Consider the following 27,690-nt stretch of genomic DNA (forward strand, 5'->3'; position numbering starts at 1 on the left):
TTAACTAATAAATTAGTTCAGCTCAGCAATGTGACAAGATTCAAGATCAATATACAACATCAACTGTATTTCTATATACTAGTAATGAACAATCTAAAAATAAAATTAAGAAAACAATCTAGCAAGGAGAATAAAATACCCAAGTATACATTTAACAGAAGTACACAGCTGGGACGATGAAAACCACAAAACTACAAAAGCAGATACCTAGTACACTAAACGAAATTAAAGAAGATCTAAATGGATGGAAAGCCATTCATGTTCAGGGATCTGAAGACAGTATCAAGATGGCAATGCTCCCAAACTTGAGCTACAGCTTCAACGCAACTCCTGTCAAAAATTCCAGCCTGTTTTGTTGTTGAAATTGACAAACTGATCCTAAAATTCATATGGAACTGCAAGAGACAGAGAATAGCCAGGAATGCAAAATGGGGCAGCCTCTTTGGAAAACAGTTGGATCGCTTCTCAAAATATTAAACTTAGCATTACCATATGACCCAGCAATTCCACTCCTAAGTACGTATCTAAAAGAAATGAGAACATATGTCCACACAAAAATGTATGCACAAATGTTCACACAGAATTATTCATAATAGCCAAAAGGTACAAAAAATCCAAATAAATGTCTATCAGCTGATGTATAAATAGACAAAATGTGGTATATTCATACAATGAAATGTTATTTGGCTATAAAATAAAATGAAGTGCTAACATAAGATGCTAAGTGAAATAAGCCAATCACAAAGACCACATACTTATATAATTCCATTATGTGAAATGTACAGGCAAATCCATACAAACAGAAAGTAGACTAGTGGCTGCCTAGGGCCTGTGGGCAGGAAAGGGTATGCAGAATGACTGGTAATGGGTGCGGGGTTTCTTTTTGGGGATACTGAAATGTTCTAAAATTCAGTTGTGGTGATGGTTGTACAACTCTGTGACTAAACTAAAAACCACTGGGCTGTACACTTAAAATGGGTAAATTTCATGGTTTGTGAAATACATAAATAAAGCTGTAGAAGAAACCAAACAAGCACAAACATCTAATGTATGAGTTCCATTCATATGAAGGAAAACCAAATCTATACTGTTTAGGTATGAATAATTAGGTCTTAAAAGAATAACAAAAAAACAAAAAACAAACAAACAGAAAATGATTGCCATAACAGTCAAGGTAACAGTTACTCTCACAGGTGTGACCGGAAAGAGGAGTATGGGCAGTTTCCTGACCCGGGCGGTGGTTCCATGGGTATGTACCTTAAAATCATTCATTAAGTGTATGCTTCATGCACTTCTCTTTATGTGTTATATTTCACAATTTTAAAAGGTTTAGAAAGTAAAATAAAACTATAAAAGTACTAAAAAAAATACCACCAACAAATAAAATTTGTTGTGATAACTCTCAGCACTGGCTAGGTCCATAGAAATAGGCACTGCCAGGGTGTGGGAAATGATACGAACTCGAGGGCTACTTGGCTGCATTCATCAGAACCTCCCAGCCCTGGCCGGTTTGGCTCAGCGGTTAGAGCGTCGGCCTGCGGTCCGGAGAGACCCGGGTTCGGTTCCCGCTAAGGGCACGTACCTCGGTTGCAGTTTGTCCCCGGCCCTGGTCGGTCGTGTGGGTGGCAACCACTCGATGTGTCGCTGTCACGTCGATGTTTCTCTCTCTCTCTCCCTCCCTCCCCCTCTATCTGAACAAAATATCGAAAAAATGTCCTCGGGGTGAGGATTAAAAAAAAAAAAAAGAACCTCCTATAATGTGCATACCCTTTCACAAGACTGTCCATCCACATCTTAAGGGAAAAATCTAAGGTGTTAATACAGACTTGGCTACAAGGATGCTTGTAATAACAATATTGTATTATTTATGATTAAAAATTTTTTGAACAGTGTATTACTAACTAGAATGTATTACATTCATTCACATACCCATTAGTAAATATATATAACAATATTTACTGACATCTAAAGATTTCATAATGTATTAAGGCACATTATAAAACAGTATATTCTATATTATTTTATCTCTTAGAAACATCAAAGCAGGTGTGGAAATTATATACCAAAACGTGTTCTGGCCAGTGTGGCTCAGCTATTCGAGCACCAGCCCGTGCAGGAGGCACCCGACTAAAGTGTCTCTCTCACATTGATGTTTCTCTCTCTCTTTCTCTCCCTTCCTCTCTCTAAATCAATAAAAACATTTTTTAAAGGAATTATATACCAAAATTTTAATAGTGGTTTTCTTCAGGGGAGGTGAAGTAACATTACTTTTCTTGTTTTCTTAATCTGTAGTTTCTATTTTTTCCTTAATATAGGAGAAAGTTACTTTTGGAAAAAATATTGATAGTATGTACCCTGAATATTATGTTATGAAAATGGAACATCACCGCTATGGTCTTCCTCCATAAAACCCATGAGGAGAACAATCATGAGAAAAACATAAAACATCAAATTCCAATAGAGGGTCTTCCTACAAAATAGTTGACCAGTATTTCTTAAAACTATCAGTGTCATCAAAAACAAGAAAATTCAAGAGGAACCTAAGGAAATAGGACTCCTATATATAATGTGGTACCCTGGATGTGATCCTGGAATAGAAAAAGGACATCAAATAAAAACTAAGATCATCTGTCGACTGTGGATATATTAGTTAATGACAATGTATCGATACTAGTTCTTTGCAACAAAGCACTGTGCTGATGTAAGATGTTAATAAGGGAAAATGGGTGCCAAGTTTACAGGAACTCTTTGTACAATATTAATTTTTTTTGTAAATCTAGAACTGTTCTAAAAAACTAACATCTATTTCTTTAAAAAGAAATAAATAGTATCTGAGTTTAAAAGTTTTACTATTTTCAGTTTCAGATGATTCCAAATGAAACATTGGTATATATACTATGTGTATACATATACAGGGAGAGGAGGGGGGGGGGGAAGAGAGAGAATGTAGAACATATTAGTTTTAACATTATAAAAGGAACTTCCAATATGCTACATATTTATTGATATACACTTTTGTATATGTAATCTATATAGCGTAAATAGGTATCTACACAACTCACCTATTTAAACCACTTCTATCTATATTGAAATATATAGACATATAAGAAATAGCAATATATAAGAAATATAATATAAAACATATTACAGTGCACCCGCCCATGCTGTAAGACGGTGAACTCACTTGAAGCAGAACTTATTTTCTCAGTGAACACATTATGCATCCCTCATTTCTTTCCTTACTGAATGCTGCCCACTGGAATAGCACATCGTGTACTCCTGGGGGGAACCAAGTCAAAGGGCAGAGAAAGTACTTGCTAAAATAATTTTCTCTTCTTTCCCCAAAGGGAAAAAGTCAGTGGGGGTGACCAGTCCTGCCTAAGGCTCACTACTGAGCCCTATGGAAGCTGGTTCCCCTGAATCCAAATAAACTGTAGTCCCTTGTGAAGCCTGCTGAGAAGACCAAAGGAAAAGGCATTCCACTTGTTAAATGTTTATTATTGGAGCTTCGCAGCCAACTATAATAAGGGAGAGGGGGAGCTGTCTGCAGGCTGTGTGCAGATTTGGTTGCTCGGATTCCGCGAATGTGAAACAGAACACTGAGGCGAACCCCTTCAGATCTACCAGGCGGTAGCTTGAGGGAGGCGGTCGTTGGGAATAAAAGCTTGGAGCCGCTAATAACTGGGTCAGTGATTTGAAAGCAGCTCAAGTCAACAAAGAACTAAAACTCTTGACACTGGAAAGACTCTTGCTTCCTCCTGTTCTGAGAATCACAGTCCAGCAAAGGAAAGGTACAGATTTCTCTCCTAGATCTCTCACTTTGATCTAAGAAGAAATATTTCTTACTTTTTCATCTGCACTGAATTCTTATCTATTAAACTGCTGGTAGGTGGGATGAATAGCTGAACCTTCCTTCACATATCCCGTGTCCCACCGACCTTCTCCTCGCTGAGCCTCAGTGCCCACCCACTAGGTTTCGGTCATTCTCCACTTGCCCAGCTGTTCGTGCTGGCATCCTTGTCCTGCCATAGTGAGGTGAGGGCTCAGGTTAGTTATCTTCGGGAATGGGCTTTTACCACAGGACCTCCGCTAGGAGTACTACTTAAACAGAAGGGGCAAAACTAGAATATATTTTAGTAGACATCATGATGAAGTCGGTCTACTTGAGAAAATATATAGATTACCACTATTATTATATACCCAATTCCTAAGCTAATTATGGCACAAATTAAAATAAGACAATAGCATACTTGGAGAAAAAATATTTTCTGGCATAAACCAAATCTTTAATCCTTTAAAATAAAAGGCATAAAGAACAAAGTTTAAGGCCACAAAGTCTGACCGTCGTGTAAACATGGAACAGGTTTATGTGACAGTCAAGTCTTGGTTTCGAGTCCTGGCTCTGCTGATAATGGTCTGTCTGCCTCCTTGGGTTCCCCAATTCTAATGTGATGACAATGGATCTGACGCTTTTCTTAAGGTTGAGATGAGGATCAAGAACTTTTTATAGCCCTGGCTCGTTTGGTTCAGCAGTCAGAACGTCGGCCCGTGGACCAAAGGGTCTTGGGTTCGATCTCAGGCCCTGGGTACAGGAGGCCACCAATCGGCGTGTCTCTCTCAGGTCAGTATTTCCCTCTCTCTCTCCCTCCCTCCCTCCCTTCCACTCTACCTAAAAAAAAAAAACAGTGGAAAAATATCCTCGGGTGAGGATTTAAAAAAGAACTTTCAATAATAAAGTATGTGTTGAGTAAGAAGTGGATTAATATAAAATCTAATCAATGGTATGTTTTAACTCATCATCTAATAACAGTAATTGCTACCATTGATTAAGTGCCTCATGCACTGAAACATATTACTTAAGGCCCTTTTTATTCATTATCTATTTTAATCCTCACTTTAACCCCCAAAGTATATACTATGATCTACTTAATCAAGAAAGCCTGATAAGAAAACAGGCTCAGAAAAGTCAAGAAACTTGCCCAAGGTCATAAAGCTACTAATAAATGGCAAAACTATGATTCAAAACAAAATCTGGATCTAACAAACACACTCTTTCCATTAGCCCCTTGAAATAATCTGGTATTAACAGGAAATGAGGCATTCACAGCAGTAAATTTTCCAGATGATATTTTAACTTTAAAATTTTTTGTGGCCCAGATTGAACATAGTCCCATGGACTGCAAGGCCCTGGTTCAATTCCCGGTCAGGGCACATGCCCAGGTTGCGGGCTTGATCCCCAGTGGGGGCCGTGCAGGAGGCAGCAGATTGATGTCTCTCTCTCACATCAAAGTTTCTATCTCTCTCCCTTCCTCTTACTCTCTAAAAAATCAGTAAAAATATATAAAATAAATAAAATAAAATTTTATGTAAATCTGTCTAAAAAATAGAACGCACACCCCCTCTTTCACTTTGATTAACTAACCACACTGAAAGCTTTCTTAGACAACTCGGGGCCATGCCGTGGACCCCGACGAGGCCCAGCAGCTCCAGCCCGCTGCTCCCATAGATCTCTCCTTGCTGAGGCTGAGCTGTCCAGCTGAACCATGGCAGTACCTCTCCCAAGCCCCAGCCCCAGCTACTCTCCCACGGCTTAGGAAATCAGAAATCTCATGGGGTGCAAACAAGTCTAAGTCAACATGGCCTGGAAGAGGTGCCAGACTCTTCCTAAATACACCACACAACTTAGTTCTGCGATTTTCTTCTTTGCTTTCTTCTGGATTGTAGCTGCGGTCTTTGGAGATGACAGTCCCTCAAGACTGACCTCCAGAAAAATGGAGCCCTACTAAATTACAATTACACCTTGTTTCACCACATTCCCCGATCACTTGAGTTTTCAATTAACTGACTCTTACCTTCAGTTCTGAAAACAGAATCCAGTGCTAAAATACATACGTTCTAACACCTATTGGAGAGCAAACCCTTCAGGAAACATATATACTTGTATTTAGCTGCATGATGCCTGAAACACAACAGGTAGTGAACACTCCCACTCAACAATAATGACGGTAAACTCTGTCTTGAACTAGAAATCAGACAGTGCTGGTGTGGGCCAGATGCATTCAAGAAAGGCTTCCCGCCCGGCCAGTGTGGCTCAGTGGACTGAGAGGTCCTGGTTCGATTCCCAATCAGGGCACATGCCTGGGTTGCCAGCCTGTCGGCTCATGCCTGGTGCCACTCATGTGCCGGGCACAGTCAGTCCCATTAGTGTAGGCTCTTCTACAGTGAACTAGGTTCTCGATACCTCTTAACTTCGGATTTTTTCCAGTTGACATTTTTAATACCCAAATCCACATATGAGTCAGTGAGTTCTGTATTTAATTCTCCTCCTGAGTCCCTTGGAAGTACTCCTAGTTTTGCGGCAGATTCATAGAGAGAAATTTCATCTTTTAGTTCTGTTAATTCTTCCTACAACACAAAATTATTAAAAGTTATTTTCATTGTTTTCCTTTAAGAATCAGTCCTTCTATCTATGCTTGAAGTTCATTTTAATGGTCAAGAGAAGGCGGAAATGCTTCTTCAAACACTTTAGCACATGTTAAAAATAACTTTATAGAAAAGGCCAGCACATATCAGGTTTTCCAGTAAACTGGATGAACAAATGAATAAGTGAATGAGAAAGGAAATGCAAGTTATGCCCAGCCAGTGTGGCTCAGTGGCTAAGCATCAACCTGTGGACCAATAGGTTTGATTCCTGGTCAGGGCACATGCTGGGGTTGTGGGCTCGATCCCCAGCAGGGGGAGTACAGGAGGCCGCCAATCAATGTTGATGTTTCTCTCTCATAATGTTTCTAGCTCTCTCTCCTCCTCCCTTCCTCTCTCTCTAAAATCAATAAAAACATATTTAAAAAAAAAAAAGAAAATGCACATCGTCTCACTCATGCTTCCCTTACACTTTTCCTCCATGAAAAGTGTCCCTTGAGCTAAAAAAGAGAGGCAGCTCCTTTTGGCTCACTAGAGCAGAAAGCAGAGTGGACTGGTTTCCCAGCAGCGTGCTGGACTTTACAGTCTGCCGGTGGTGGGAAGGCCCAGTGCTTCCTTCCAGAGCAGGTAACCCTGCACCTCTTCCTGCAGCATCTCCCTTTGCCTCCCGTGGACAATGTACATAGCACCGGAGGAGGCGGTGACAGCACTGCAGCTACACGGTAGGTTTCCCAGGCCTGCAGATCACCTTATATCTGGGACACACACACACACACACACAGACCCCTGGGCTTCACTACCCACGCGTGTGGGCGAGACTGCAAACAACTCTCATGGGCGGCTTTGGAGATGGTCCAACCACCTTTTTCATGTAGAGAAATCAAGGTTCAGAAAAGTGAAACTCTTCCGTGGGGCAACACTCACCTGCAGAGCCTTGTTCATGCTCTCGCTCATGGCATGCGCCTTCTGTGCCTGCTGCAGCTGGAGTTGCAGCTGCACCACCTCCTGGACCGAGCCTGAGGGTGGAGGAGTCACAGAACACAGCAGTGTAAATGACCAAGGCACGGATGACGTACAGGAGACATGAATCCACAGCTTTATGACCATTTTATGATCTTTTCAGGAGCACAGAGGAACAGCCAGTGGGACCCACAAGGCACAGGTCTGGTCCACACATTTCCACGATTTAGTATGGTTCCCTGTGTGTCCTTGGGAAGTGGAAGACATGACCTACTGTGACCTTGCTATGAATCAGGTCGCGTCCACAGCCCTGGACACTCCAGAAGCCCTTTAACAGGGGCGTGGCCTTCTGACTCACAGAAAGCCACAGCAAAAACTCTCACCCACTCCCACCCTCAACTGAGAAACTACATCATGTGGCCTTTAGCGTCCTTCGAAACGCTTGTATTCCCACCACCCCGACCTCGTGAACGAAGTCTATGAGGATTATGCTTCTGAAACCTTAGTAACCTGGTGTTTTAAATGTACCAAGGGAGGTTCCCATCTAATTTTTTCTTTTGTTTTTTATTTTTTATTCTTTGTGTGTGTGTGGAGGGGGCGTGTTTCCATTTACAAGGGCCTTTATTGGGTTTGCTCAAAAGAAAATGAGCATCTGGGAAATGTTTAAGCAAAGTAATGATGGCATATTATGCAACTAAAGAAAATCATATTTTCAAAGCCTTTAATGGCAAGGGAAAAGGTTCTTCAGTTATGACATGGGAAAACAAAAGAATCCAAAACTAAACAGGGACCTAACTAGAGCATGGTCCAAATTCTGCCTCCTCCAAAACATACACACACGCATTTTTAGACTGGCTTTGATGTTAGTACTTTTGACTTTTTTTAGAAAGAGACAGAGAGAGGCAGAGCGAAAGAAAACATTGATCAGTTGCCCCTGCATGTGCCCTGACTGGGGCCGGGAATCGAACCCACAACCTAACTTTTCGGGTTTTTTTTAATAAGAGAAAGCTTCTTTAGACACTCCAGAGGTAGAAGATGTGAGCTGTAGAAGAACTGGGCTCAGGAAACAAGGCACAGAGGAAAAGAAGGACCCTTGAAACTCAGGGGAGACAAAGCAAAGTACACTCGACACAACGGTTCCCGTGGGCCCACTCTAGGGAGCGAGGGCGGGAGCTGGGTTCTGTCTGGGGGGTTTGAAAGGTCGGGGTGTGAGGGGAGTTCTCAAGGGAGGGTCTCAATAGAACATTCATTAGCTTTTCCAGATGTGTCCTTTCAGGGTCCTGGTCTCCACTGATTGGTCAGTGCCAGGGCAGGGGGTCATTCGTCAATGCGGCTGGGGTAGCAGGAGGCCACTCTTCTGCCCCGTGCTCCTCCTCTAAGGGGGGTCACCGCACGCCAGGGGAGGAAAGGTCAGGGAGTCTAAGCCCCGTGACCAGGGACATGCTAGGGAAGGAAAGGTTACCCTGGGGCGAGGCCCTTGTTCTCCTAGTTCTGCTTGTTGCTAGGCCCCCACGGCTTTCTGCCCCATGGTACCTGGCCCATCGTCCTTGCTCTGCTCAGGTCCACCACATTCCCCCCGCAAGGGTCTTGGCTCTGGCTGACTTCTGAATAACCCGCTCTTACACGCACTGTAATCAGAATTGACTTCACATGCCACAGTGTGACAATCACGTATCAGTTAATAAATGACCACCGAGCTATTTTCAGTGTGAGCTACTCAGCCGCAAACAAGGCCGTTCGGTCTGGGTGGTGGTGTTTGTATAAACATGTGATTACCTTATTTCCTTGTACTCTAGTATCATTTTACAACAATGAATAGAAAATAAAAGCACGGCTAAAACTAATGATAGGAAGCACATTATCAAACCTAGTAGCATGGAGGCCACAGGAGAAATCTTAAGCGGGACAGAATCTGTAACCTCACTCGACCAGGTAAGTGGCTCTGCCACTGTGAGAGGGAAAGAAACTTAGGCAGTAACACAGAATGACAGAACTACATGATCAGAGATCAACTTTGAACAGCAAACTATAACAGGACATCGTATCATTTTTAGCTTTCAGAGAGAGAACCTGCCTTATAACATGTATTGTCTATTATTCGATTTGTGAACATCCCGCTTTGGTCTGTTTCCAAGGGCAGGGAACTGTGTACGTGTGCCCTGTGTCACCTGAAGGAAACACATTCCAATTCAACAGTCGTTACCTCTGTGCAGCAGAGATATTGGTCATTTTTATTTTTTTCACCTTATACTTGTCTGTGTTTTCCAAATTATCTAATAAATATGCAGTACCTCTTTACACATATGTAATAAGAAAAAATCCTCGCCAACGATCTTTACTGTCTCTTCTGGATCTTTATCATTCAAGGCCCCGGCCTGCTGTCGCTGCGCGGACACCGGCCTGGGGGCCGCACGGAGACACCCACCTGACTGCAGCAAGCTGGCACACTGCTTCTGACTCTCCTCCAGACTCCTGGTCAGTCTGTTAATCATCTCCGTCTTTTCTAATTTGGTTGCTTCTTGATTCCTTTCCAGTTGTTTCACTTTATCTTTCAAATGACAGCAAATGTCTTCCTAAATAGAAAAAGCGTTCAAGAGGTCGTTTTCATGGTCAGTTATTAAATATTAATCTAACAATCACCCGACGTAATCGGATTCTACGTCAAACGTGAAATCACCGCGTGGCCACATCACCTCTTCTACAAGGGCCAGTGCAGGAGACAGATAGGCGAACCGAGGCCAGTGACCGTGGGTGAGTCATCAGCTTCTCCGTTGGCTTTTCCTTTTGGAATTAACACTAGTAAAGGGTGAATTCCATGACTTCTAAAGTTCCCCTCTGCTTTGCATTCACTGTTGTTCTAAAGCTAGATTTTATCCGAGCCAAAGGAAATGTATTCCATTCCTATCTGCACGTCACTCTGTCAGTGTACGTGTACGTGTGCCTAGGAGGCAGGCCATTCTGACTCTGAACCATGGCGTTTGTATCCCCAGACAGCAGGGGTACAGAGACTCACTCCACTCTGAATATCCAAATGCTCATCCTAATCTGAGCAGCCAGAAATAAGCGCTCCCCTCTTCTGAACTTCTGTGAAACTTGATCTATTTCCCTCACGTTTTTCTTTCTACCTTTTGCATGTCTTACTTCTCTTCACTGCCTCCTTGCAGGGGCCTATGCAGGGGCCTTACACACAGTGTGTGCAACAACAACAACAAAAAACACCTACCAATAAATGACAGAGAAAAGCACACAGGATGAACATGTGTGCGTAGGTACACGCGTGTAACTGTATGGGGAGATCTAGAAAATAAAGAGCGTGCATACAATGTATTCAAGTTTCTTCAACAAGAAAATGTGTGTGGGAGTCGTGAGTCAGGTAGGAGAAATCATCACGGCTCATTCAATAAAGGCTTCAAAGGCTGCATTCCAGGTCAAAGGAGCAGGAGAGAGGCAGAGGAGTCAATTAAGGTCATTGGTTCAAGTTACCTGAAAACACCTGAAGAAATAAATAGGAAGAGGACTATCAAGAAAGCAGAAAGCAGGCATCTGGGGCCTGACCCACAGGACAGCCTAAAGCCCAACAACGCCTTCAGGATACCCACCCGAAGCACACCTCATGAGGATGCTGACTGTATCCTTAAGCAGAGGAAAGGGACTCTGGCTGAAGTCCCCTGTCTTAGCTTAAAAATCCATGTGAATTTTATATTCTATTTCATAGAAGCACCCATGCTTGCTTCAAATGTTTTCCGCTGAATGCGTGAGCAAAATGAAGCTCCAGGAAACGGGTCCGTGTTTATCCAGCGCTGCAGCCTCTGGGCGCACTGCCGCTCACCCAGGCCAGCTCCACACGCGGGGCACGGCACACAGAGGGGCACGGCACACGAGGGGCACGGCACACCAGAGGGGCACGGCACACAGAGGGGCTACGTGCATGCCAGCGTGCACGTGTGTGTGAGAGGGGGAAGAGACAACTGACATGTATGTGCTGGGAGGTCATCAGAGACTTTCTTAAGAGATTTTACAAGAAACTGCGAACTGATTTTAAAAAGGTAGATATGGAAAACATTGTAAACAGAAGGCAGAGCAGGGCCAAAATCTGACTACAAGCGTCCATCAATTAGACCATGCTGCTTCTTGCTGACAAGTTGAAGAAAACAGATCATACTCATAAAATTGTGCAATTTAAACACCAAAAACAAATAAAGCAAAATGACTGGTTCCATCTTTTCCATGATTAGCTCAATTCAAGACAAAGACAGACATCTTTTAAGACTGACTGAGGGAGACAAGTGTGGTAATAAAAGAGTACCAGCACCCTGGCCGGTTTGGCTCAGACGTTAGAGCATCGGCCCGCGGACCAATGAATCACAGGTTCGATCCTGGTCAAGGGCACGCACTCAGTTGCGGTTCAGTTCATCCCTGGCCATGGTTGGGGTTGTACGGGAGGCAACCAGTTGATTTGTGTCTCTCTTTCTCTCTCTCTCTCCCTCCCTCCCTCCCTCTCTCCTACTCTATCTGAAGATAAATAGAAAAATATCCTCGGGTGAGAATTTTTTTAAAAAAGTAATAGCTGAATCCATGGAAGCAAATAAAATTGAACAGGTTTCCAGGGGACAGAAAAACGAGAAGGCCACACACATACACAGGTCTGTGAGAGTCCCTTGGCCAGTAAAATGTGTTTAAAAGTCGAGCCTTTAAATATACCCTTAGAGGAAAGGTAGGAAATAAATCAGGTGAAGGTCATGACATAGAAACCAAAGTCCATGACTTCACCGAAAGCTGAAGGTTTCCAGGCCAATGAACAAAGGCTGTATACCATCAAGGGGACAGAGCTCTCCCTACAACACTTCTATGAGTCGGGGAGAGAGAACCAGAGATCTCGGAACATGGCACTGCTGTGAATGGGCGGAGAAGGCGATTTGGAGCAGAGAGTCTGGGAGACAGTTTGCTCTCAGGAGTTCGGAAGGAACACGACGAGCTCCAGGAAGCTCATCTGGTCTCATCTCCCTGTCACACTGAGACACCGGGGAGAACTCAGCCACAGTAAAAAGAACCATTACACTACGTTGTGAGTGCGTACTATTCTTCCTACCCAGAGAAGCGGGGGGCTGAAGGAAAACACCAAATTAATAATATAGTTTCACAAGCCATACATTTCTCAAAATATACTAGTTACACAGACATTTAAAAAAAAAAAAAAAAAACTGTATCATGGATTGCTAAATTAGGCAGTCCCCGTGTTGAATTTTGTCTTTCAAAATATAATTAGACATAAAGCCTGTTTACATCCTGATGCCTAGCTGTTGTTCAAGAAAGGTTTGCTGAACAGGTGAGATAATATAATATAATGTCGTCCTTTCTCACCAAGAATGTGTTTTTCATAAAGCAGTGGTTGCGACCTTCTTGCAAGGGGAGGCGTGAACGTCTTAGAGAGTCTGGATAAGAGACCTCTTCCCCACAGTTCAGAGGACTCGCCCATCCCCTCTGGAGCCCGGTCACGACTGCCCTGGCAGACGCCAGGTTAAGAACCTTTCTAACCAGGAACACTTCCTCCATGCGAACATCTGCTCTGGTAACACTGTGCACGTCAGACACATAGCACACAGGCAGTTGTGTGTAGCTACATGCGAGCCACTCAGAACCTAGACACCGGCAAACGCACTCAAGGTCATCTCTGAGTTATCCAGTTATTTGTACCTTACTACTACATTTCAACGCTTGTTTTACTTTTCTTTGTAATCTGCTGAATAGAGTGCAGTGGATAAATATTCACCCGAAAGGGAAATAAAATACACCTCCCTCTCTAGAAGCTTTTATAAAGAAAATGAGGGCAAGGGGTAGCATGTGAGATGTATGTGTGGTGAACGGTTACGTGAGAAAATCTAAACCAACGCCCTCTGTGTAGGACACGCCCACATTATTCAGGGTACAGGCAGGCATCTCCCTAGCTCCTTTTTTACAGCACCTCTAGAACCAGGAATTTCAATTTCCACTCTGAAATTATATGAATTGACATTTCACAAAAACTACTGCGGAGGCAACCGAGGGCCAATGGACAGCACAAGACGGACACCATGAGAAACACTCCCAGAAAGAAAAACAATCAGCACTTTGCAAAGCAGTTGTGCAGTTATACAGAGGCCTACATCAGTGCTGTGCTCTGTTTAAAGCTAAACTACAGTCACAGAACGTAACAGTGGAATAATGACCTTGATCAGCACCTTCAACGTATGGTTCAGGAGTCTGAAGCCAGTCAGCACAGAGCCAAGACTTTGTTCTGGGCTCCAGTCTAGGGTTCTTCTACTGAAGGGGGCCGAGTGGGGTGGTGGGAATGGAGAAGGGACTGGGCTCAGGAGTTGCACACACCAGGAATTCTTCCCAGGCCTCCCTGTACTGTGTCTAGTCAGCAGAGAGTGGAGAGGTCCTCAAGTAGCCCTTGATGGAAAGGCAACCAGACTCCATTCCTCCCGTCGTCCAAGGAGGACCATCCTCCAAGCCTAACTAACGTTAATGCTATTACCCAATCGTGGCCAAAGTTAATAAAACTATATCTCAAATCCATTTGTTTGTTTATTATAGAAAGTAAGTTTTCAAAACTTTGGCATAGCCTGTCATTCCCCACTTCTATATACACCCTACCCTGATCAAATTTACAATAATTTTCTAAATAAAGAGAATAAACACATATTCATGAAAATAAATCTAATAAAAACTCATACAAATACACTTAAAAATAAAATAAAATGTTATACAAACAATTATATTACCAATAATGCATCTTAAATCGCCCTACCTAAATCATGGAAAAATCTGGAGTCAGCTGTCTGTATAAGAAATAAGAACCCAAATCAGGAAGAATTTTAAGTGTAGTGGAATTTTCCACGTCCTCACATCTTATGTCTCTTCTTCTCTTCCTTTGGGTTAAATTAATTCTGAAATTGCGTTAAGAAAAATGCACTGTGAAATCTTATTCAGGGACATGATTACCTAGAGCTTTGGAGCATAAGCAAAACCACCACCTGACTTTCCACAGCTTACAACACTGTATTCCCTTCGGGGCAACAGTCATAAACACTGTGAAATATGCTCAAGTTTCAACTCCAATAATTTTAAATCAGACAACCTTCCTTATTTTATTATACTATTCTCAAAATGAACACTTCTCTCAAGAACCATTTCTAGACGATCTTGATGAGTTTCTTTCCAAACGCTGGGAGGCCCAAGAAAGGCTTCCTAGCGCTAAGCTCCTAGGACAACCTCTCACGCCCATGCCATCGCCCAGAACTCTCATTCCCTTCTGTCTGGGTTTATTCGAAGACAATATGAACAATACGTATAAAGACTCTACAAGTAAACAACTAGAACTGTGAGAATCCACCCTGCAAGAGGACTTCCAAAATCATGCCTGACTCTGGGCGAACTCATAAATAAAAATCTTTGCCTTTCAAGCTGTACTTACAATTGAAAACCTACTGCAAACCTCCACATTTTCTATATGAAGAACCACACAGTGTCTGTTACAAGACACAACCAGCTTTACGTATTGGTAACAGTTGCTCATTTGAAATCATCCCAACCTGTTCCTTCAGGGCCGCCACCGTAGCATCCAACTTGTTCTGTAAGGACAGCACTTGCTCCTCGTACTTGTTGGTGAGGCCCAGGACGATGCTCTCGTGCTGCTCTCGCGCTCGCTGGAGGGACTCGGAGTGATGAAGGTCCAGCAGCTGCTGCTTCAGGCTTTCCAGAGCCATTTCCGTAGTTCTGCACTTCTTAACCACCTGGCAAAGACACCCAGGACACCCATGTGGACAGCATTTGACTCTGTGCTCTTTATGAACTTCCACTCTAAAAATCAACCATGCTTTAATGACAGAGAAGAAAGGGTCTCCCCATGGTGGCTCTAGTGTCTCAGGACCTCCCTGTTTGGGACTCACCAGGCCCATGGTTACTGCAAACATTTATGCACCGAGGAAAAATAAATCTGTAATTACCGAGTTGGCAATGTGGGTACCAGACCAGGAATCTGGGGCTACTCTATGGTCCCGGCATTGTTTGCATTGCTCTGTGAGCCTAGTGTGGGGGCCAATCTAATTGTTAGGTCACAGAGAAATGACAGTTGTTTCTCGAAAGACTGATGGAAGCTGTCAGTGGTCACTTACTTAAAACAAAGTTCTGAAAGCTATAATTGTACAGTTGCAAAATGGTATAATAAGCTAAACACTGGCTCCCAAAAGATGTCCATGTCCTGATCCCTAAAACTTGTGAATATCTTATATGACATAGCAAGAGAAAATTGAGGTTGTGGACCAAACTGAAGTTACTAATCAGATGACCTTAAAATAAGTAGATTATCCAGGTGGGCCCAGTATATCCACACTGGTACTTAAATGAGGAAAACAAAGGCATTAGAGTCAGAACCAGTGACTTCTGGCTCTGAGGATGGAAACGGGCCATAAACCAACAAATACGTGTAGCCTCTGGAAGCTGGAAAAGGCAAGAAGAGGGATTCTCTCAGCAACACAGCCCTATTCACACCTTAGTTTTAGCCCACTCAGACCCATGTCAGCTTTCTGACCTCCAAACTGTAAAATAATAATCTGTGTTGTTTTAAACCACCACATTTTTGGTAATATGTTATAGCAGCAAACGGAAACCAAAAAACTTAGTGATTCTGTTAGTTGCTTTTACTTTATGCTTTTATTTATATTACTTTATTTTTGATAAATGTAATTTCTAACTCAGAAGATTACAAAGTGATGAGCTTTTATTACATAAAAGGAATTCAATATTTTAACCTAATAACATTATCTGTTTTCAAAAAAATGTTAATGCTCATAATCTACTGCAGTATTGTGAGTTCTCAGAAATGTTATTTGGTCATTCAAATGACATATTTGGTCTTCATCTGCAGTCCTGGCTCACAGCTTCCAAACTCGGGGAATTTCCTAAGTGTTGAGAGTGCTAAAATGTGTCTTTTGTTATGTGAATGAGGTTGACATTTCACCTAAGGAAGGGGGGGAACCACAGTGGACTGGTGGCCAATGGAGCCAACCATGGGATTAGAGTGTTAGAACTTCAGTCCCATCCCCTGACCTCCAGGGAAGGGAGAGGAGGCTAGAGGTTGAATTAACCACTAGTGACCAAAGATTTAATCAACCATGCTGTGCAATGAAGCCTCCATAAAAAAACGAAAGGAGCCCGGCTGCTGTAGCTCAGTGGTTGAGCTTTGACCCATGCACCAAGAGGTCACCAGTTAGATTCCTGGTCAGAACACATGCCCAGGTTGTGGGCCAAATCCCCAATGGGGGGGGGGGGGCATGCAGGAGGAGGCCAATCAATGTTCTCTCTCATCGATGTTTCTCTCTCTCTCTCTCCCTCTCTCTTCTTCTCTCTAAAAATCAATAAAGAAAAAAAGGAAGAAAAAAACAAAAGGGCCAGTTTGAGAGAGCTTGTGGGTTGGTGGACACCTGGACACGCAGGGCGAGCGACGCATCCAGGAGGGCACGGGAGCTCCGCGCTCCCCCCACACTGCTCCATGCATCTCTGCCGTCTGGCCGTTCCTGAGTTGTATCCTTTTCTAATAAGCCAGTGGTCGTAGGTAATATGTTTCTCTGGGTTCTGTGAGCCCCACTAGCAAGTTAATGGGACCCAAGGAGAGGGTCGAGGGAACCTCTGGTTTACAGCCAGTCAGAGTACAGGTGACAACCTCGATTACAACTGGTGTCTGAAGTCGGTGTGGCTGGGTCAGTGCCGAGGAATTCTTGGACACCTGGCTGGTAGCTGAGAACTGCTTGGTGTTGGTTTGGGAGGAAAGCAGAAGACACTTGGGAAAGGAAAACCGTGAGCAGGGCCTTCAATCAAATAGCACTGTGCCGTGGAAGTTTTGTGCACAAAAATGACATAAGACAAGAAACTTTAGGGTGAGGAGAATCAGAGAAGGGATAGGCAAGGATCAGACGGTCATCTTGATGCCACACTTCGCCCCACAGATAAAGTAGGGTCATCGAAAAGCTTTAAGCAGGGGAAAGACATAATCAGAACTGTATTTTAGAAAGCTTAACCAGATGGCCAGAAGAGATTTGCGATAGATGACAGAATCCCAAATTAGGGACTTAGGAACAGAAATGAGGAGACTCGACAGAATGGAGCAGATGGAGGGAACAGAGGAGCTGAGGCCTCCTCCAGATTTCTGGTGTCCAGAGGACTGGGCGGGGGGGAGGCCCGTTCCTCCAGGCAGGACCAGAGCCGCAGGCCTGCCCTGGAAGAAGGCACGAACTTCAGAGTTCTTCTAAATGTCGTCCTACCACACCAAAACCTAAGTAACTAAACTCTTCATTTATGGTAAAAGTAAATCACTTTTCACCATAAACAGTTAAGATAAAATATTGACCTGTTCTTCGTTGACTTTTAGTGCTTGTATTTGGGTCTCCAGTGCTTTTATTTGTGCTTCAAGCTGTAACTCTCTTTCTTTTCCATTCTGAAAGAGTTTCTGTGATTCTCGAAGGCTGAGTGTCAAACCATCCTTTTCATCTGGAACATTAAAAATGTGTACAGAGATAATATGTTACTGTAAAGGGACCCCAATTGTCACAATCTCTATCAAATATCAGATCTATATCACATATAAAGGTCATTGCATTCTATTTAATTCAGATAATGAACTTCAGTTGATGTAGAGAAAACTAAAACAGATCCAAAAAAGAATGCCCGCATGACACCAAAAAATTTAGAAAACCAGGACCACTTCCTTCAGAAATTTGACTGTATCCCTTTGGGAACCAAACAAGTTCCTAACAACGGCTTCAGCATCAGTTTACTTGAGAAGCTACATAAATGTGACAAACCTCTGCTCATCAAAAAAGGAATCTGAGGACGAATTACTTTCTATACATACTTGCAATGAACTCTTAAATTCACCTAACCTTAAATTCTTCCCACACACTTTATATGACAGCCCACAAGTTCTCTCAAAATAAAGTTTGTGATCGTCACAGAAAGACACCTTTATCCCCATCTATTACATCTGAAATGAGCTGAAATGCAGTCACAGAATTATTCTGTAGATGAAAGTTCAAGATGACCAAAACCACAGAAAACATGACGAGTGCACAACTATAATCTGAACCTGTATTTACTCTGTGTGCTTCTCCCGTGTATGGCTGCATTTTCTCCCTGGCCCACTTGAAGTTCAACGTCACTGACTCTTACTTGGACTGAAACATTACGCTACTTTGTAAGCTCAGAAAATGTCTTGTCAACTAAACACAAGTCTCTCTGGGAATTGTAATACTTCATTCAAGACAAATTAATCAACAACATTTTAGGACAGGATACTATCAGCCTAGTTAAATATTGTTCAGTTATTCTAAGAGCCTAACAGAAAGATGAGGAGGAAGAAAGGGGAGAAGATGAGGACCTCAAAATCGTATGTTCTGGAGAGAAGGAATGCAAGGGAAGGTGTCAAAAGTCCTGGGTTTTATTTCCTTCTGACTGACTCACTACATGATCCCTCTAACCAAGTTCATCAACTCTCTAAGCTACATATTTAAAATGAGGTTCTGCCCTGGCCGGTTTGGCTCAGCGATTAGAGCATCGGCCCTCGGACCAAAGAGTCTCGGGTTCGATTCCAGTCAAGGGTATGTACCTCGGTTGCAGTTCAGTCCCCAGCCCTGGTCGAGGTCATGCAGGAGGCAGCCAATCAACATGTCTCTCACATCAATGTTTCTCCCCACCCCACTCTGTCTGAAAATAAATGGGAAAATATCCTCGGGTGAGGATTTAAAAAAAATAAACAAATAAAATGAGGTTCTTGGGTCCTGGCTGGTGTGACTCAGTTGGAGTGTTATCCCATACACCAAAAGGTGGCAGGTTCAATCCCCAGTCAGGGCACGGAGAGAATGCAACCAATCAATCTTCTTTCTTGCATAATGTTTCTCTCTCTCTCCCTCTCCCCCCATCTTCCCCTCTCTAAAAAAATTAATAAGCATATTCTTGGGATTTAAAAATATATTTTTTGACTGAGGTTCTTGGAAATGACATTTAGCTCTAACATACCTCATAAACAACAGCTGTTATCTTACCTTTGATTATCAGAAGCTGGTGATTCAGATATCTGATTTGGTGCTCACTTTCATTCAACTTTTCAACTAAAGTTTCTAATTGTCTCTCTTTTGCTTTGTTAAGAACCTGAAGTTGAATAATCTGAATATTTTCTGCAGAATCTGATTTGGAATTAAAGACAATTTATTAGAAGTTAGCATACCAAAATAGAAATCTGCGGTCATTTAGGGCAGTGTTTTTCAGACTATGAATACAACTCATTACAGCATCATGAAAACAATTTGGTGGACTGTGACTAGCATTTCTTAAAAAAATAAGAAAGATAGAATATAATGGAACATATCACAGTGCACCATGTAGTACAAAGAATATTATTTTGTGGAACTACTGTTTTAGCTATACACACTTATTTAGATAGATACATCCTGGAGACTGCATCACAGTGTACAAAAATGTACTTCTTCGCGGCAGGTGTGCTCAGTGGTTAGAGAGCTGGCCTGAGCATGGAAAGGTCATGGGTTCCACTCCTGGTTGAGGGCACGTACCCGGCCCCAGTCAGGGTGTGTGCAGGAGGCAACCAATCGATGTGCCTTTCTCACATAGATGTCTCCCCACCTGCCTGGCCACTCTCTCTAAAAATCAATGGAAAAAAATATCCTTGGTTGAGGATTAACAACAACAACAAAAAATGTACTTCTTATTGTGGTCACTGCCAGAAAAAATTAAATATTCACTGGTTTAGAGTATAACCCTTCATCACTACCACTTTGGCTAATTAAAAATAAATATATACCAATGTGAACAAACAAGGGGGCTCTGTAATAAACCTGACAAGCTCAGGGGTCACATGGCAGGCCTGACCAGCTCTGTGACCATAACTAACCACACAGGATGGTCTCGATACAAATCCCTAACTGGGCAGGTCTTGGCAGGTAGTCACGTCCCAGGCCTGTGGCATCGTCACTGAAGGTTGATCTTTACCTTACGGGAGCCCTGCCCATTGTTCTCACGCATCCAGGACGACACACCTTTGACATATCAGAGTGATTTTCTTTTCCTGCCCCTCGAAGGCACAATTGAGAGAACCAGAGCGTGGGATGAACCCCTCACTGCTATCTTGTTCCCCACTCACCATCTGTGTGTTGTGAATGTTAATGCACTACCCTGGACCCACCAAGGTACAAGTAAGTGTGTGTTTCTCCATTTCGCCTCCGCCCGATCCAGGAGATTTCCCTGCTATGCTTGCTCCCGCCCCTCGATCTGCCAGCAGTGGATTCCATGCACCTTCCTCACGACGTCTCCTTTGATTCTATCGTGTAAAATAAGCTTCAGACTGCCTGTCTCCAGAGCACGTGACAACATATGTTCCCCATGTCATCAGTTTGGCTCAGACAAACTCAAAAAGATGCTCTATGGGCTTGCATGTTTCTTACAGACACCAGTTACAATGGAATGGAGTTTGATGCTCGCATAAAACTGAAAAATAAGTTTATCAGCTTCCATAAAACCAATTTTTAAAATTTTTTAGATATCCTCCTCAAAATATTTCACTGTATTCATATTTATGCTGGTACATAACTGCTAAATTAATAAAGTAGTGAAGGTTAATAAAGGATTCTGAGGTCTTTTATCATAAATGATTAAAGTCATTTTAGGGACCACTTCAAGATGACTGGGGGGGGGGGGCGGACGAAAAAAGGTGATTCATCAGAGAAGGATAATGCTTTAACTACACTACGACAAATATTCATTTTCTACTAAATCAATGCTCCTACTTCCTAGCAAACAAAGCAGGCTTCTTTTTTAAAAAGAGATATGGTTAAAAACAAAACAAAACAAAACTGCCCTGGCCGGTTTGGCTCAGCGGTTAGAGTGTCGGCCTGCAGTCCACAGAGACCCAGGTTCGGTTCCCGCTAAGGGCATGTACCTTGGCTGCAGTTTGTCCCCAGCCCTGGTTGGGTCGTGTGGGTGGCGGCCACTCGATGTGTTCCTTTCACATCGATGTTTCTCTCTCTTCCTCTCTCTCCTTCCCGCTCTATGAGTGAAAAATGGAAAAATGTCCTCGGGTGAGGATAAAAATAATAAAAATAAAATAAAATAAAAACTGAAGACTGAAAACTTGGTTACAAGTCAAAATCTTCTCCGGCCTCAGAACAGGGCTGGCGGGAATAAGCAGTGCGCCAGCCACACCTCTCTCCAAAATCATTCATTGTTTACACTGCTGTTGTTAAGAAGCTGCAATCACTAAATCAGGCACTGCTGTTCAACTACTCAATTAACTTCCAAATGTCAAATTTAGGCAAATGTGTCAAAAGTGACTTAAACAACAAATAAATCAACTTGATAAAATGCAGATTAAGAAAAGGATAAAAGGTTATGTACACAGAGCGACCAATGGAACAAGAATCGAAAGAGCTGATACCAAGGCCGCGCCCCGTGGAGGTGCTTATTTGCACAGCAAGCCCGTCCTGCCGAACACACAGCCTTCCTTCCTCATCCTCACTCCACAGGGACAGAAACAGAGGCCACCCTGCATCTGCTCTGGCTCTGTGGGCATGTGCGCCCCGCAGCCCCCGCACACACGGGAGCGGGGCTGTGAAGTCAGAGCGTCAAGTCTGGGTTTCAGTTTGGCACAGCCCAGGAAACGCAGACTGTCCCATGTGACTCTCCTCCGTTCTTCAACTTGCAACAAATGAAGAAAAAACTTGCTGTCACACTCTGGAATCACACTGATGCTTCAACATGCACGGTAATTAGAAGTCATCTCACATGTCAGAGAATAGACAGTGAAAGTTGGTATGAAAATACTAATTCAGGTTAGTCAGAGCACAGGTTTTGATTTTTGGTTTTGAGTGTTTTATCTCCTCAAAATTCTCTAGTAGCACTTTTCTCATTCTCAGGTTTATACATGTACAATCCCAAAAAAAGTTGGCAAGTGCCACTAAACCTGAGATAGGAGTCCAGCTTAAATTCTGAACATGAAGTAATTTAAGTCAGAGTTGTCTAGTTATTACACTAAAACTGTAAAGAGCAAAAGCCCTGGCCCATGTGCATCAGCCCGCACACCTAAGGGTTGTGGGTTCAATTCCTGGTCAAGGGCATGTACCTTGGTTGCAGGTTCGATCCCCAGCCTGGTTGGGGTACTTTTGGAAAGCAACCAGTCAAGGTTTCTCTCTCTCTCCTTCTCTCTCCCCATCCTCCCTTCCCCTTCTTCTCTCTCTAAAAAAACAATCAATGGAAAAAAATATCCTCAGGTGAGGGTTAACAAAATAAAAAATAAAGGAAGTGAAACAAAAAGAAAAAAATAAGATAATAATGACTGATTTACTAAATTACACTTTTTTCTTTCTTTTTTTATCCTCACCTGAGGACATTTTTCCATTTCTTGATCAGGCAAAGTGGGAGGGAGAGAGAGAAACAGAGAGAGAGAGAGAGAGAGAGAGAGAGAGAGAGAGAGAGAACCATCGACGTGAAAGGGACACATCGAGTGGCTGCCACCCGCATGACCAACCAAGGCCGGGGACAAACTGCAACCAAGGTATGTGTCCTTAGCGGGAACCAAACCCGGGTCTCTCTGGACCGCAGGTCGAAGTTCTAACAGCTGAGCCAAACCAGCCAGGGCTAAATTACATTTTTATATAATGAAAAATCTAGGATTAAAGGGAAAAATTATATTTCATTTTACAAATTAGACTTCAGTTAGAAAAATATAAAGCTAATGAAAAGTCAACCAACTGTAATGACTCAAATGTACAGTCAAGAAAATTTTATTTGTCCTAGCCAGTTTGGCTCAGGGGTTAGAGCGTCGGCCCACGGACCAGACAGTCGCGGGTTCGGTTTCCTCTAACAGCATGTAGTACCTCGATTGCAGTTCGTCCCAGCCCCGGTTGGGGTAGTGTGGGCAGCAACCAGTCCATGTGTCTCTCTCACATCGATGTTTCTCTCTCTCTCCCCCTCCCCCTCTCCCTCCTGCTCTATTTGAAGATAAATGCAAAAATGTCCTCGGGTGAGGATAAAAAAAGAAAATTTTATTTTAGTTTTTTATTATTAAAAACTTCAAATTTAGAAGAAGGTAGAGAAAAGCGCACAGTGAATCCCACAAAGTCATCACCCAGGTTCAACAAGTATGACCTCACAGCCAGTCTTGCTCCGTATCTATCCCCACCCAACAGCATCCCCAACACCACATCATTGGAAGCAAATCCTAGACGTTATCTCAGTCTCCTCGTAAATTCTTCAAGAGATATCTCTGTCAATAAGGGTTCTTTTAAAAAACCAACCACAATTCAATGACCATACTTTAAAAAGTAGTAATTTTTGAACATGCTTAAAGTGTTTACAATTCTCCAATCATGTATTAAAAAATAAATATAAACTTGATACATACTTTCGTTAGCCCCCAGAAATTGCTGTTGCAGGCCTTCAAATGTGTCACCCCCCGCTATCTCTTGGGCTGGTGGGTCGCTGTTCTGCGCAGGGGACTGGTAAGGTTTATATGCCACTGTATATGGTTCCAGCACTTGACAACTGGGACCTTGTGACCTCCCAAACTGCTATTATAAGATGATAAAGGAAAGTGACAGTTAGGATTTGGTCTTTTCCTCAAAAATTATCTGAATTAGACACCATAATTTTGTTCAGAACTTACAAAGTTGTATGTAATTATATACTTTATACAAAATTATATACACATCTCTGCTTTAAAGTAACTTGTTATTTAACACTGCTATACTGAAAGTCTGCAAATATTTCACACATCTTTTTTATTTCTTAATTGATTTTCAAGAGAGAGGAAGGGAGAGGGAGCGAGAGATAGAAACATCGATGAGAGAGAGCACCGATTGGCTGCCTCCTGCTAGTCCCCTAGGGGGATCAAGCCCCCAACCTGGGCATGTGCCGGGACTGGGAATCGAACCAGTGACCTCTTGGTGCATGGGTCAACGCTCAACCACTGAGCCACACCAGCAGAGTTAATTTCACACATCTTAATTATATTTTTGAGCATATACAATGAGCCAACTCCTTAAATAATACTCAAGAATTCCAATAAGACTATATAGATATACTCAAGAATGATCTGCCCTGGCTAGGTGGCTCAGTTGGTTGGAGCATCATCCTGTACACCAAAAGGTTGTGTGGGTTCAATTCTTGGTCAGGGTACATACCTAGTTTATGGGTTCGATTCCCAGTCGGGGCACATACAGGAGGCAACCGATTGATGTTTCCTCACTCAATGAAATAAAAGCACATCCTCAGGTGAGGATAAAAAGAAAAAGAAATACTTAAAAATGATTTCAATGATGCCAACCTCTTAGGAACATAAAAATATACATATTCAATAACAAAAGCATGTGATATAATGCTTCCTATGTAATAAATATTCAGTAACATTTTTGGAATGAATACCATTCTACAGAGATAGAAAAGAAAATGACCACTTTAAAAGAAAAAACATTATCCTGTCATTGGGTGGCACAAAATAGCTATTAGCAAAATGAGGAATTCATTGTTATGAAGAAAGTCTGAGAGCCCTGGCCGGTGGCTCAGTGGACAGAGCGCTGGCCTGCACACCGAAGGGCTGCAGGTTCCATTCCCACTCAAGGGCATGGACCTGGGTTGCAGGTTCAATCCCCAGCCCTGGTCAGGGCGTGTGCAGGAGGCAACCAATCGATGTGTCTCTCTCACATTAATATTTCTGTCTGTCTCTCTCCCTCCCTCTCCCTCCCACTCTCTCAAAAACTCAATGGAAAAAAAATCCTTGGGTTAGGATTAACCACCAAAAAAAAGAAAGTCTAAGGAACAGCTAACTGTATCCTAAGGCCTTAACTTACTTCATTCAACTCTGCCAGGGTTTAAAATAAAAGGTGTTTCTTTCCTGAACAGTCATCCTGTCTAAAGCTATATCATCACAAAACAGAGGTCAGTTTTGAAGTGTTTGACTTAAAATTTGTTATAAGGGTGGTGAACTAGAAAAATCATGGTAATTAAATGATGTCATCTACATAGATTCAACGGCTTTAAAACTATATCAAGATACCTGAACATCACTTCTCAATGAAGCTTAATAACATGGTAGAAATCAATAGCAGCAGTAAATGATGGTGGTTATTCTTCAACAAACTTTATTTTTAATGTTTAATTAACTGTCTCCTTTAATAAAGCTTCTATTTTAAAATTCTGACTTAAGACCATGATTTCATTAGATTGTAAACAGAAAACAGCGTGACTAATTCAGCAGGAGCCAGAATAAATGCACTCTCAGGAATTTTTATAATTAAAATAAATCTCACCATTGCCCTTAATATACATTTCTTAAACACACACATCTGTGTGGGAATACATATAAGCAAATTCTTGAAAGTCAAGTTCTTACAATACCTGAAAATGATTCCTTTGAGGATCTGAAAATTTAATTACATTGGCTGTTTGGTTATTAAATTCCTGCTTCTGACCACTGGTGTACGGCCTAAAGTCTTCGGGAAGGTGATACAAATCAGTCTGTTCATATTTACTTGGAGGACTATAATTCCTTCTGCCTTCATCTCCACCCTCTTCGGGATGGTACCCCGGATGCTGGTCTTCAGCCTTACTAGGGTTCTCATCCCAGACATTGCCAATCTTCTCTCCAACATATATATCCCGAATCTCATTATGGTCCTATCAGACAGCAAGAGTAAGACAAAAGCGCTCAGATCTAGTCCCACCCTCATCAAACCATTGTCCCACCAGATACTCACACTTACACTTTTAGATTTAGGCAGCACCGGGTGGTCATTCCAGTGTATCTCCGACTGCTCAGAATGATGAGGTCTTGAGAGAAATTAACACTTTACATTTAGAGCCTATCATTTATTTGGACATAGATAGCACAAAGATTTTAACATGGTTTCCCTCCAACCTTCACCTACAACATTAAGAATCAGTCCACAGTTTTATAATCACATACATTATTCTTACCTGCAGAGAATCAAAAGACGGATACTCATAGAACTCTAATATACAAAGGGAAGTGATCACGTCCTTACCCTCCCTCTGTGTCGTCCTCACTGCCGTCCGAAAGGCAGAGCTCGGGGGAGGACAGGTCATCGTCCAGCATGTCGTGAGGCAGGTCTGTGAGTAACCGCTGCAACTGAGACGGGAGAGTCAGGTCAACAGCACCCCGACATGAAAACAAGATGCCAAACCAACAGGGTCTCGCAACGAGTAACTGACTCGGGCAGTCGAAGAAGTTTCCAATTTCTACTTTTAATAAATGTCTTCAATGCCACACCAACTATGTTCATCATTTCACTTGGGGAAAGGGGGATAGGTAATTTCAGGATTTATATTAGAAGGCTCCCCGCCCCCCTACAAAGGTCTTGGATTTAAATACACATACGTTACAATAGAATTTTAAAACTTCTTTCTGGAAACACAGCAAGTTTTAATGAATGGTACAATCACTGTCTTTTGTTCTCACAGGGTGGGCGTGAGTCTCAGAATCCTGTTCTGCCAGAAACCAGACCTGGGAACTTGATCATCAGGCTCCCCCACAGAATCTGAAGAGCCAGATCCTTTGCCCAGGTGGTGAGAACGGCAGAGCAGCAGGTGGCCTAGAAGCCCTTAAGAGCTCCAGTGATGTGACACAAAACTGCGGGGGGGGGGGATTAGCAGACAGCCCTCCAATTCCAGTGGGAAAGATACCAAACACTCGGCTGTTGGGAACCAGCTGAATGGAAAAAGGGTGAGATTCCGTTTTCTCAAAAGCATAGCTCAAAAACTGACAATAGAAGCATTTGGCTTCACTCTCCACAACTTTTCTTCCAGAAAACTCACAAATTTAGCATTCTGACTATAAAAACTACAGAGGGAATACATTCATTTCAAGTTTCAAGATAAACTGATACAGAGATGAATGGTCTAATTTGTTAAATTTTAATATCAGTAAATGCTTTTCCTCAAATCCCAATACGATATCAAATCCCAAAATAACTGTAACAGATTCAAATATTATGTTACTAAATAGTAGGAAGACTGTTTATCATCACGTCTCATTAACAAGTTGACTGAGACGCTCCACAGTACATAAATCAATCAAATAAATTATGTAGTGAGTGCATTTTAAAGATAGTAAATACTCTGTGCAAAACCTTGGAGGAAGAAAATAAGACACTTCTAAGTCTATGACAGATTTTTTCCCATTTTATGATTATAATAAAAAATAAAGTGTAGTTATAAAACATATCTGAGTATTACATTTATAATAAAAAACTT

The 27,690-nt window shown here is 42.4% G+C and overlaps 1 protein-coding gene across 10 annotated transcripts in view; it reads right to left on the reverse strand.

Moving 5' to 3' along the window:
* The window catches only part of CEP152 (centrosomal protein 152), a 91,139-nt gene that overhangs the window by 42,955 nt on the left and 20,494 nt on the right, over window positions 1-27,690 (reverse strand). For 6 of the 10 annotated variants that reach the window (XM_036273949.1, XM_036273957.1, XM_036273965.1 and 3 more), the window contains 10 exons: window positions 26,463-26,566; window positions 26,175-26,247; window positions 25,816-26,094; window positions 23,825-23,990; window positions 19,458-19,598; window positions 17,768-17,907; window positions 14,955-15,155; window positions 9,806-9,953; window positions 7,345-7,436; window positions 6,242-6,405 (listed from right to left, as the gene is read on the reverse strand). In XM_036273949.1, coding sequence (XP_036129842.1) covers window positions 6,242-6,405; window positions 7,345-7,436; window positions 9,806-9,953; window positions 14,955-15,155; window positions 17,768-17,907; window positions 19,458-19,598; window positions 23,825-23,990; window positions 25,816-26,094; window positions 26,175-26,247; window positions 26,463-26,566 — 1,508 coding nt within the window. Of the gene's footprint in view, window positions 1-6,241; window positions 6,406-7,344; window positions 7,437-9,805; window positions 9,954-14,954; window positions 15,156-17,767; window positions 17,908-19,457; window positions 19,599-23,824; window positions 23,991-25,815; window positions 26,095-26,174; window positions 26,248-26,394; window positions 26,567-27,690 lie in introns of those variants that run through there. The other 4 variants (XM_036273922.1, XM_036273983.1, XM_036273992.1 and 1 more) reach the window with 4 other exon arrangements.

This window comes from Molossus molossus, unplaced genomic scaffold (genome assembly GCF_014108415.1).
Source record: "Molossus molossus isolate mMolMol1 unplaced genomic scaffold, mMolMol1.p scaffold_m16_p_1, whole genome shotgun sequence".
NCBI lineage: Eukaryota > Metazoa > Chordata > Mammalia > Chiroptera > Molossidae > Molossus > Molossus molossus.